Source organism: Palaemon carinicauda, chromosome 22 (genome assembly GCF_036898095.1).
Source record: "Palaemon carinicauda isolate YSFRI2023 chromosome 22, ASM3689809v2, whole genome shotgun sequence".
NCBI lineage: Eukaryota > Metazoa > Arthropoda > Malacostraca > Decapoda > Palaemonidae > Palaemon > Palaemon carinicauda.
The window spans coordinates 46,729,591-46,743,025 of NC_090746.1; the positions used below are offsets into that span (position 1 = coordinate 46,729,591).

Consider the following 13,435-nt stretch of genomic DNA (forward strand, 5'->3'; position numbering starts at 1 on the left):
ATAAACGCAACATACACCTCCTTACCTTTTGCTAAATATTTCTCGCATATCTTCCTAACTGTAAAAATCTGATTCATACAACCCCTACTTCTTCTAAAACCACCCTGTACTTCTAAAATTGCATTCATTGTTTTATCCTTAATTCTATTAATCAGTACTCTACCATACACTTTTCCCGCCACACTCAACAAACTAATACCCCTTGAATTACAACACTCATGCACATCTCCCTTACCCTTATATAGTGTTACAATACACGCACAAACCCAATCTACTACACAAAACACATGTTAAACAATCTCACCAACTATTCTAGTACAGTCACACCCCCTTCCTTCAACATCTCAGCTCTCATACCATCCATACCAGATGCTTTTCCTACTCTCGTTTCATCTAGTGTTTTCCTCACTTCTTCTCTTGTTATTTCTCTCACATTCTCATCTCCCATCACCGGCACCTCAACACTTGCAACAGAAATTATATCTGCCTCCCTATTATCCTGAACATTCAGTAAACTCTCAAAATATTCCGCCCACCTTTTCCTTGCCTCCTCTCCTTTTAACAACCTTCCATTTCCATCTTTCACTGTCTCTTCAATTCTTGAACCAGTCTTCCTTACTCTCTTCACTTCTTACCAAAACTTCTTATTCTCTTCATATGAATGACCCAATCCCTGACCCCACCTCAGGTCAGCTGCCCTCTTTGCGTCACTTACCTTGCGCTTTACTTCCACATATTTCTCTCTATATCTTTTATACTTCTCTGCACTATTACTTTGTAGCCATTCTTCAAAAGCCCTCTTTTTCTCTTCCACTTTTACCTTCACTCCTTCATTCCACCATTCACTACCCTTCCTCATACTGCCTCCAACAAACCTCTTGCTGTAGTGGTTTGCGGAATGTGGCCAGAAGTAGCACCCGAACTGCCTAGTGTCTGAATGCCGATGACAGCCCGACGTTCACTACACAACAAATATACAACGGTGGAATACCCAAAAATCGGGGCACCACCCTTTGATTTATACTGGGCAAGGGGACCCAGCGGAAATCTCACTTTCTTCTTAAATTCCCTTTTCTTGGGCTAGCTGGATTAACATGTAAGATGAACGTTGATTCATTTCTCGGATAAAATTAGCAGCGTATGTGAATAGCTTGATTTTATGACTAGTACTAACCTAGCCGTTTTATATATATATAGCTAAGTCTCTGACTTCCGGCAGAATTTATTCGAAAATCGCGGCAACCGCCTTGTGGTGGTTGTGTGGCTAGGTGGTTAACAACCCTTACAGGGTGGTACCTGGAATCATTCCCGTTTTCTGTTCTTCAGATTATCTCTGCCGGTCGGATCGACAACATCGTTGGTCCGCCATTAAGAGTTTTTCGAATCGCTTTCCCTACATCGCTTTTTTGGACTTCGTTTGGTGAAGTACACTGTGTTGGGATTTGGCAATCGTGTTTTGTCATTATTTTTTGTATTTTTTGCTTTGTTTATCATGAGTGAAAAACTTCATATTCGTGTATGTGCGAGTGATGTATGCAAGGTGAGGTTACCGAAAGTGTCGGTTGACCCTCACACAGTTTGTATGGGTTGCAGGGGGTTTGAATGTGCCCCAAATGATAGGGGTAAGGAATGCGAGGGTTTAAATGAAGATGATTGGTTAGCTATGAAGCGCTATGTGCGCAAACTTGAACTCAATAGAGTTAGGAGAGCTAAATCAAAGTCAAAGTCTGCTAGTGAAGCTAGCTTAGATTTATCTATTGACCCTTTAATTGTTACCTCTTTGGAAGTTGTTCTTTCCCCGAATGTAGTAACTCTGCCCCTTCTACAGGATCTGCGCCTACAGATGACCCTCGGTATGCCAGGATGGCTGCTGAGTTGGAGGTCATTAAAGCACAAATTGCGGCCTTTAAAGGTAAGGGTTAAAGTAATATTAGTGCTTGTGAAAGTGCTGTGGAGGAGGCGTCTGATCGAATCTGTCATACCCCTAGGTCTAGACCTCTACCAAGCTCCCAGGACCAAGGGAGAAGGTACGTCGAAAGCCGAAAGGGGGTGAGAGGTGCTTATCCTTGGTCAGTCGTCGCCTCAGACAGTCCTGTTGCGACCTCCCAGGCTGCTCTTGACCGCCGTAGAGAAGGCGTGTCGGATATGTTAGTGTCTTCACCTGATCCTTCTCCCAGACGCAAGTGGCGATACGAATCAAGACCGACGAAGAGAAGGTGGGACCGGGATGTGCAGTCTCGCTCTCCCTCTCCCGGTTCGATTAGCCGAGAACCTGATCCTTCGGAGGACGACTTCGTTATTGTTCCTGTTAAGAGGACAAAACAGAGTCCTTAGCCCAGTTAAACCTGATAAACTTCCTGCTTCTACTGCCAGCGCTCCCAAACAGCTGCCTCCTTCGGGACCGCGAGAACCAGCAGAAGTTGCTAAAGCTTTCATGGATGTTATGCATCGAAGATCCAGGACGATTCCGCCTCGTGTTTTAGGAAGCAAGACGAATGCAGCCTGCATTATCAGGATGAATGCAGCCTGCCTTATCAGGACGATAGCAGTGCTTGGCGCCAGGACGACACCTACGCTCGGCGCCAGGACTTAAACAACTCTCTGTGCCAGGCTGCTTGCAGCCCACCTCTTCAAGATGTTGACCTTGATCAGGACCTCGATGATATATCGGAAGAGGAAGAAAAACCTACTGACTCTGCTAGGGATTATAAAGTTCTATCTCGCTCTCTTTTAGAACTTTATGGGGAGGAATTTCAACCTTCGGCGCCTTGTTCTCCTCAGTCTCAATTCACCAGGAAGAAGGCTACGAAGCATTCGGCCTTCATCAAAATGAAACTTTCAATTTCGGCCAGGAAAGCACTCGCTAAGGTGGGTGGTTGGATGAAGGAATGGAGGCAAGCAGTCAAGACCACCTTTTCTTTCCCACCATCTCGGCTTGCTTCCAAGGCCGGTATGTGGTATGAGACAGGGGAACCTTTGGGTCTAGGAGTGCCTGCCTCCTCCCAAGGTGACTTCTCTGCTCTTGTGGACTCGGCAAGAAGACATGCACTGAACTCTGCCAAGGTGATGTGGTCCATGTCGGAACTTGATCACCTCGTCAAGGGAATTTTCAGAGTTTTCGAGGTTTTTAGCTTCCTGGACTGGTCTCTCGGGACTGGCCAGGAAGACTGAACTCCTGGAAGGCACGAAGGACCTGACGAGTATCATGTCCTGCATGGACAAAGCTCTAAGGGATGGGGCGAATGAATTGGCTTCCCTTTTCTCAGCAGGGGTCTTAAAGAAGAGGGCCCTATTGTGCTCCTTCACCTCTAGATCGGTGACTGTTGCCCAGAAGTCGGAGCTGCTTTACGCCCCTCTGTCACACCATCTCTTTCCCGAAGCTCTGGTCAGAGATATCTCCCATTCTCTGGCACAGAAGGCTACTCAGGACCTTTTATATTGGTCTGCCAGAAAGCCTTTGCCTGTTGCTCCTGCTCCTCTGAAGAAGGAAGAGAAGAAGTTCCAGCAGCCCTTTCGGAGTAGGGCTTCCTCAAGAGCGGATTTCAGGGGGAGAAGACAAGAGTCAGGGCCAAGGACCAGCAGAGGTGCGTTTAGGCCCCGATCCAAAAAAATGAGATGGAAGTCCTCCAGACAACAGTAGGGGCAAGACTGTCTCGTTTTTGGCAGTCTTGGAAGAAGAGAGGAGCGGACACCTGGTCCCTCTCGATCATCAAAGAAGGTTACAAGATCCCCTTTTTAAGGAATCTTCCTCTCTGACACTCCCCTATCCTTAGTGGCTCAGTACGCCGACGCGGGGAAACAAGAGGCTCTTCTGGAGCTAGTCAACCAGATGTTGGTCAAGGGAGCAATAGAGCCAGTCCGGGACCTTACCTCCCCAGGCTTTTACAGTCGCCTATTTCTGGTTCCCAAGAACTTCAGTGGAGAGAGACCAGTCCTAGATGTCAACTCTCTGAACGCCTTCGTGGAGAAAACAAAGTTCTCCATGGAGACGACTCAGTCCGTGCTGGCTGCAGTTCGTCCAGGTGACTGGATGGTATCTCTCGACCTGCAGGACGCTTATTTTCACGTCCCCATTCATCTGACTTCAAGGAAATATCTGAGATTTGTGATTCAGGGTAAGTGCTTTCAATAATTCAGGTCACTTTGCTTTGGTCTCAGCATGGCTACTCAAGTTTTCACCAGGCTAATGGGGAATGTGGCAGGCTGGTTACATCAGGAGGGGATAAGGGTATCCTTTTATCTGGACGACTGGCTGATCCGATCACAGTCGAAAGAAAAATGTCTGGAGAACCTACAGAAGACGTATACGATGACTCAGGACCTGGGACTCATCATCAACAGGGAGAAATCTCAGACCGAAGCAAATCAGACTATTCTCTGTTTGGGGATAGTTCTGAATTCCGTTCTTTTTCGGGCTTCTCCCTCCCAGGAAAGGCAGACCAGGTGCCTAGAGAAAGTCAAAATTTTTTTAAAGAAACAGGAATGCTCAGCGAAGGAGTGAATGAGTCTGCTGGGAACTCTATCCTCCCTAGAGCAGTTTGTCTCGTTGGGAAGACTGCACCTAAGGCCTCTGCAACACTTCCTCGCAAAGGTATGGGACAGAAAGACCCAGGAGGACTCCTTTTCATTTCCCATACCGACAGAGATCAAGGATCTTTTGATGTGGTGGCTGGACCCATCTCTGTTAGGAGAAGGGATCTCCTTGTACAAGAAGAACCCCAACCTAGTGTTATTCTCAGATGCGTCGGAGTCAGGCTGGGGAGCAACACTAGGGAACAAGGAGGTCTCAGGCATTTGGGAAGGAAGTCAGGTCAGTTGGCATATCAACAGGAAGGAGTTGATGGCCATTTTGTTAGGGCTAAAGGCCTTCAGAACCTCGGTGTCAGGGAAGACTGTGGAGATCAATTCAGACAACACCACAGCTCGCGTACATCAGGAAACAAGGGGGAACTCACTCCCTCTCTCTGTTCTCAATTGCGAGAGAGCTTCTCCTTTGGGCGAGCGAGAACAGGACTCGGCTGTTGACGAGGTTTGTTCAAGGGCAGAGAAACATCAGGGCAGACCTGCTCAGCAGGAAGGGACAAGTTCTTCCCACAGAGTGGACTCTCAACCCGCATGTCTGTCAGAGCCTCTGGAAGTTGTGGGGCAGACCTGTAATAGACCTTTTCGCCTCCAACTTGAACAAGAGGATCCCCAACTACTAGTCCCGGACGAGGAAGCGGTAGCAGTGGACGCCTTCTTGATGGATTGGACGGGGATGGACATGTATGCGTTTCCCCCGTTCAGAATCATTAATCTGGTCGTCAGGAAATTCGCTCTCCTCGATTTGGGACGAATGATCCTAGTGGCTCCATTCTGGCCTGCAAGGGAATGGTTCACCGAAGCGTTGGGCATGCTGATGGACTTCCCAAGAAGACTCCCGGCAAGTCCAGATCTTCTCAGACAGCCCCACTTTGAGAGAGATCATCAAAACCCCCTCGCTCTCAATCTGACCGCCTGTAGACTGTCGAGAAGCTCGTTAGATGTCGAGGCTTTTCGGCACAAGCGGTGAAAGCTATTGCCAGAGCAAGGAGGATCTCGTCGCAGAGTCTACCAGTCTAAGTGGGAGACCTTTAGAGCTTGGTGCAGGCGGCACAAGGTTTCCTCGACCACTACCTCTCTGAGCCAGATTGCAGACTTTTTCTTGTACCTCAGGCAGGATGCTAAGCTGGCTGTATCTACCATCAAAGGATACAGGAGTATGCTCTCAACCGTCTTTAGGCATAGAGGCCTAGAGTTGTCTCAAGATAAGTATTTGCAGGACCTCATTAGGTCCTTTGAGATGACGAAACAGGTACAGTTAAGACCCCCATCTTGGAACCTGGATGTGGTGTTTAAGTTTCTGTGCTCCAAGAAATTTGAACCTATTTCGCAAGTCTCTCTTCGAGATGTAACAAAGAAAACCCTCTTCCTTATGACTCTAGCGACTGCGAAAAGGGTCAGCGAGGTCCAGGCAATTGAGAAGCGTGTAGGCTTCAATCAAAATGGAGCGGTTTGTGCCTTAAGGTTCGACTTTCGCCAAGAACGAGAACCCTTCGAAACCCTGGCCTACCTTTGAGGTCCCTAATCTCATGAACCTAGTGGGTCAGGAGCAGGAAAGATTCCTCTGCCCAGTTAGGGCTCTCAAGGCTTATTTGGCCCACACTAAGAACGTGAGGGGTGCATCCAACTCGTTATGGCGTTCTGTGAAGGATCCTCAAAAACCTGTCAAAGAACGCTTTGTCCTTTTTCCTGAGGGAAACTATTAGGGAAGCCCACCTCTTATGTGAGGAAGAACACTTCGCCCTGTTGAAAGTACGGGCTCACGAAGTGAGAGCTGTTGCTACCTCACTGGCATATCAGAAAAATATGTCAGTTAGGCAAATCATGGACGCAGCATTCTGGAGGAGCAACTCTGTCTTCGCTTCTCATTACCTCAGAGAGGTGAGAGTAGACTATGACGAGTGTTATACCTTGGGCCCATACGTAGCTGCGGCTTCTGTATTAGGCAAAGGAGTTACTACCCCCACTCAACCTTAGTTTGTATACATGTATGAAGGTTTGTGTTTTTTATGGTTGTCTGAGGACCTCGTCTTGTGGTACGGTTCCCTCAGTCCAGATAGATAGCTTATATCTATTTCTGCAAGGTTAGGTGGTTAGTTATAGTAAGGTTGCAGGCTTTTATTATATGGGGCGATGGTAGTTTCTGAAGTCTAGTCAAGTTGTTGGTCTTACCCCTTTGACAGACCCGATTGAGTTGTTTGCAGCATAGCAGGTCTACTCCTGGCTGAACACTCCTAAGGGAAAGCGACTCTAGAGGCAGTAACTTAGCAAGTAAGGAATCAAGGTGTTTTTTTCTCCTACAACTCTCTTGTTGTTTCCCCAACGATGTTTACTGTTTCCCTCCTCCAAATGTGTGAATCAGCTATATATATATATAACTGCCAGGTAAGTACTATTCATAAAAATGGAGTTTTTATGATAAAACAAAGTTTTATGAATACTTACCTGGCAGTTATATATATATTTCAAAGCCCACCCACCTCCCCTCAGTAGACAGGTGGGGCAAAGATAATCTGAAGAACAGAAAACGGGAATGATTCCAAGTACCACCCTGTAAGGGTTGTTAACAACCTAACCACACAACCACCACAAGGCGGTTGCCGCGATTTTCGAATAAATTCTGCCGGAAGTCAGAGACTTAGCTATATATATAACTGCCCGGTAAGTATTCATAAAACTTTGTTTCATCATAAAAACTCCATATTTAAGGTTAGATAGCTTCAAGTTCGAGTAAGGGTTGGAACATTGGGTGAAAGGGAAAAATACAATGAGAAAAAAAAAATATATATAAAAAAACAGTGGCTGAGAAGGGAATATCATAATGTAAGGAACTGAAATGAAATGTCTTCATAAAAACAAAAAAATATATATTTGAAAAAAAAAAAACTGTTATGATTACATTAACATTGTTTTGTCAATTCAAATAAAAAGATTAAAGGCAAAATTAGCATCCCTTTACATTTCAGCTTCTGGGCAACAAGATAAACAAATTTTGAATAAAAATAAAAAATTATTCACATGCTGGACTCTCAAGTTTTCTAAGCCATCTCAAACCAACCGCCCATAAGAAAATATAAATCTGTGAAAATACTGTACTACAATAATTTTCCCTGAATCAATACTGTCCCTTCAATATCCAGTTCACCACTAAGCTGCAAAGTCACTTGAAATTATCAAATTCTGAACAGTACAGCCACATACGATGCTGTGCAGGTCTCTGCGGGCCCACAATAACAATGTCTCAAAAATTTTGTCAACAACAGTAGAGCCTAAATCTCTCATTCTTGGAAGGGGTTTTGAATAAGTCTGAAACAATTCAGACTAAACTCGAACACAGTCACTCTCCTTCTAACATCTGAATTCACTTCTTGGGCCTCCGACCAGATATGCCATTTCAATAGCTCCTGTGAACTATTAATGTTTATGAAACCCGTCAAAATGTTTTTTTAAAACTCTAGGTAGGTCACTGATCACTTTCAGAAAACACTAATGTCAATTACAAGTTTGGGAAGTGACTCATGTAGCGGGACAGAAATATTTACAATACCAGTTTTTTTTTATCAATCTGATAAGCCATATAAACAGTTGCAGGAATAATGCAGCACCCTTCCAATTATTTTATTTGTGCCACGTCTTCACTCAACTTCTAGTTGCTTCTCCAAACCCCACAGAGAGTAGGGCGTGCTGCAAAAAAAAACTGTCGTTAGACAATGGGTAGGACCAAAAATATAACAATACATTAAAAAGATATGCAGGTATCAAAATAAAAACAATTTGTATTTTCCCTAACGATAGTATTAATTTTTTCACATTGCCACACACATCACTTGCAATCCCAACAAAATTTTCTTCAACTAACTTCCACTCCTCTAAATTACCGGTTTCTCTTACTTTCACTTCGTCATATGCCATTTTCAACCTTTCTTGATATTTACTTTTTACCCTCGGTTTTATTAGCTCTTCAGCCCTCACTAGCTCCCTTTTACATCCACCTACTCTATTCCCCCACTCTTTTGTTACAACTAATTTTCCTTCCACCAAAAAATGATCAGACATACCGTTTGCCATACCCCTAAACACGTGCACGTCTTTCAATCTTCCAAACATTCTTTTAGTTATCAACACATAATCCATTAATGCCCTTTCTGTCACTCTTCCATTTGATACTCTTACCCATATATACTTGTTTTTATCTTTCTTTTTGAAAAAGCTAGAACTTATCACCATCTCCTGCTCAACACACACATCTGCCAGTCTCTCACCACTCTCATTTTCACCTGGTACGCCATACTTCCCAATGACACCATCTACCTCTCCAGTGTCCACTCTTAGCATTTAAGTCACCCATGACAACTACATAATTCCTTCTACCCAGTCCTTCTACCACCTAGTTAATTCATTCCAGAACTCATTCCGCTCTTCTTCACTTTTCTCACAACCTGCCCCATATGCACTGACAAAAGCCCAACATTCCCTACCCAACCTAACCCTTACCCACATTAACCTAGATGATATCTCCTTCCATTCCACTACTTTACCTGTCATCCATTCACTCAGCAGTAAAGCCATACCTTCTCTTGCTCTTTCCCTTTCAATCGTAGACACACTACCAGATATTTCACCAAACATCACTTCACCTTCCCCTTTTATCTTTGTCTCACACAAAGCCAATATATCCATCCTTCTATTCCTAAACATGCTTCCAATCTCACATCTTTTACTCTCCATCGTACTACATCCCCACACATTCAAACACCCCAAAACTAGAGTGCGGGGAGCAGTCACTCTCCCCCCAGCTCCACTTCTTTGATGTCTTACAGGATTATAATACAGGAGAGGGGGTTCTAAATATGCCACCTAAAACAGAAATTACTGTTTTGTTTGTTTCATCATCTATCATAACCAACAAACAAACACATTCACACATCTGGGAATAGGTTAGCTTTTGCTGCAACACATATCTCGCCAAGTATTGATTATATGTATGATTTTGTTATTACTAATATTTTATTTACTTCTTTTTAAGAACTTCAAAATAAATTTAATAAAGGTGATTTCATACACTTATCATATTTTTCCTAAACATGCTCCGTAAAACAAAACCATTTTTTTGTTTACGTTTCGTCGCTGATCATAACAAACAAATGAATATAAACACATCCAAGTTTTAAGTAATGTTATTACAAATATTTTAATTACCGTATCCATAAAAATTCCTACACACCGCAAAACAGGAAAAATATTTTGTTTTAATTTAGTCAACAATAACAAACTACTGCTGACAACAGTACAGTATGATAATATACGATAATTGTAAACTGCTACGAAGGATAATTGTACTTTTCATTCCCAAAATATTTTTACCAACTTCAGTTATAAGTCTATTTAAATTCGTATCAACTTGTATTTGCACCACTTATGGAACCACCAGCAAAAAAGAAGAAAGTACTAGACAATTTTTAGCTTATGGAACCACCTGCAAAAAAGGAGAAAGTACTAGACAACTTTTAGCTTATGGAACCACCTGCAAAAAAGGAGAAAGTACTAGACAATTTTTGAATTCATAGTTATAGAACAATTACATGTTACCCCTGTAACATTTGATGTGACAGAAGATGGTGTGAGATTGGAGAAAGTGAGGATAATTTAAATCATGATTACTGTATTTTTATTGAAAAAATGAATATTAAGCTAATTTAAATGTTACTACCGTCATTTACTCTACCATTAAAATTATCGAAATGTTACCATTAAAATTATCGAAATGTTAGATAAAGAGAAAGGTAAAGGTTGCTGAGAACGTAATCACAACTCTCTGTATGCGTTTTCTCAGCTAGAGGTGCATCGAGAAGAGTTAATTTCATTGTTGACTTGGAATTTTTCTTCCAAATGGGCTATTTGGGAAATTATATGAATAAAATGTAAGGTAAATATGGTTTGGTTATATTTATTATCAGTTACTGTACTTAGGCCTACGCTAGCCTGCCAATACTTGAAAAGACAATAGATTTGATACATTTTGTGGTGCTTGACTCACAGCCTTAGAAGGGTTTAGCAGACAGAAAATTTATTTTGAGAACTAGCGACTGCATAAAAGGCGAATTGAACAATTCAAACATGCACATTTCAGGACCCTTCTGTAATTCTAAACTGTATGTATTTATAACAGTGAAATATTTGAATAACATTTTTGATTCATTCTTAACCTTTGCTGCATCATATCATTCATTGTTGCTGCTCAACGTTCTTGTTTTCCCACTTCTCCTTAATTCTTACATCTCCCATTGTACTGTATATCATGTATTACTACTTTAGTAACATTTTATTATCCAGTATAACAAAGATTATGATAGTACAATTGTAAATCAGTAATGAAAAAACAAACTGTTTGGCGATAAACCCATTCCATAGATTTTAGTTACTGTATAAGACTTATTAAAAGAGGCTCTTACAGTAGGTGTGAGTAATGTTTGAAATATAAAATGCATGAGGAAATATACAGATTTGCATGTCAGTGGTAAGAAAAGATTCTCTTCATTAAATAAAAAGTGAAAATTATAGAATTTTATTGTTTTTAATTTTAGTTTTTTCAAATGCTTTGTTATTTCAGATAAAATAATAGTGAAATTAGGATTTGTTAAAAAGTGATGGTAATCACTATATTACGTATCTATTTACATACAAAATCTTTAAAGTTACCATGACATAATGATAGTAATCATTTTCTACTTTATTCAACATTTATATTCTTCTCTTATCACAGGCCAGTTAGCTTGTTAAAGACATGATGTCAACGTCGACCATTTTTTTTCTGAAGCAATTTTTTTTTTCACATAGAAAGGAAATGAAAGTAGAGCTAACAAATTACTTTATTCAAAACACTCCCAGGCTATCATGTAAGCCTGCAGGAGAAATACGTCTTACATCAGCAACCATAACTATTCTAGGGTATGTTAACCTAAAAATTACTATAAGGGATCAAGACTTGGAATAGCTAATAATTAATGTGAAAGAGTAGTAAAAATTTTGAAAAATTGAGGAGATATTATACAAAAATTTGAACACCTCAGTGCAGTCCTGAAAGGTGGGAATTGATGCTATGTGATTATGACCACTAGACCAGACTATCGATCCAAAGGTTGGCTTTGGAAGCCCCAATCAGGAGTTACACCCTTAGGTTGAGGCTCTTACATGGGCAACCCCTGCAATGTAAGGGTATTAGAAAAAATTCTTTCTTTAGTTAAACATTGGTAACTCTCTGCACTTCATTGATATAAATGCTGTGACCTTTAGGTAAATATAAGAATAATGGATTGTATTACAGTATCAAAATTCTGTATTTTACAACTATTGGATTGAGAGTAATTGTATGCCCTCTTGATTTAGTTCTTGGATGATTGATATATGTCTTTCATGTACAATATGCAGTATCCTCATATATGAGTAATATACTATTTATGTTCAGAAGTGATGTGTTTTGATTTAGCACATGCCATTAAATGCATGTCTACTTTTAACGGTCATTCCAGTTTCATATTAAAATCTGATAGTATTCAAATGCTGACTAGAGTTATGTAGATATTGATTGTATAGTGTTTTTTTTGGATACTTATTTTATGGTATATAGGATATTTCATGCAAATACGCTATAAGTATAGTACATTAATGCTAAATCTCAGAAAAAAAAAATTAAAAAATTGCCAAGTTCCTTTACTTTGTTGCAGAAGTTAATTATTGAAAAATCATGCCTGTTTATTTATAGAATTATGAAGCATTTTATGTCATTACACTGCAAATTTCAGTCAGACATAATTCAATCTTTCAGTAGTATGCAAAGTAAACTCCATTTTTGTTTTACTAATACTAATGTGTTTTCTTTTAGGTTATTGAAAAGCGGATGAAGAAAAGTGTTTTGAAGGAAAATCTTTTCAACCTAACAGAGAATACATCACCTGTAACAAAGGCATATTTAGAGCAAATGTCAACGATGAAAGGGTTTGAACATGTTGTTTGGACTCAGGATATGCGACGCCTGTACATATTGGTTGCCAAAGCATTAACTTTTGGAGAGCCAGTTTTATTAGTTGGTGAAACTGGGTGTGGAAAAACAACAGTTTGTCAGATGCTTGCAGCTAAAAATCAGCAGGAACTTTATACTGTCAATTGTCATATGCATACAGAAGGAGCAGATTTCCTGGGTGGTTTGCGACCTGTGCGATCCCATAAGGATGATGACAGGTTATTTGAATGGATTGATGGACCTTTGATATTGTCTATGAAAAATGGAGGGATGTTTTTGGCTGATGAGATATCACTTGCAGATGACAGTGTTTTGGAAAGACTGAATTCTGTCCTTGAGCCCGAAAGAATGTTAGTTTTAGCAGAAAAGGGGACAGACGAAGTAGTGAATGTAAACAGCCCAGAGATAATTTATGCTGAGCAACAGTTCCGTCTCTTAGGAACAATGAACCCGGGTGGAGATTACGGAAAGAAGGAACTCTCTCCTGCTCTAAGAAATCGTTTTACTGAAATCTGGTGCCCTAAAGTAGAAATTGGAAGGATTTCAGCAGATGTGATAAATATCATTGAACATAATGTTCGAAAGAACTTAATACTAACTCGTGAAGGTTATTTGAGTGGTTTTGGCGAAGCAGTTGTTCAGTTCTTGGAGCATTTTATAAAAACTGAACTTGGTAAAAAGTGCATAATTAGCATTAGAGATATCCTCTCATGGGTATATTTTATTAACAAAGTTACTGCCTCCCCCATTTGTCTTGATCCTGGACTGGCATATATACATGGTGCTTGCCTTATTTTACTGGATGGTCTAGGATCAGGACTCACTGGCAGTAGT

The 13,435-nt window shown here is 41.1% G+C and overlaps 1 protein-coding gene across 1 annotated transcript in view; it reads left to right on the forward strand.

Moving 5' to 3' along the window:
- Positions 1-13,435, forward strand: part of LOC137616420 (midasin) — an 814,866-nt gene that overhangs the window by 443,322 nt on the left and 358,109 nt on the right. Inside the window, exon 17 of the mRNA XM_068346159.1 lies at positions 12,464-13,435. This exon is cut by the window's right edge and continues 702 nt beyond it. Coding sequence (XP_068202260.1) covers positions 12,464-13,435 — 972 coding nt within the window. The remainder of the gene's footprint in view (positions 1-12,463) is intronic.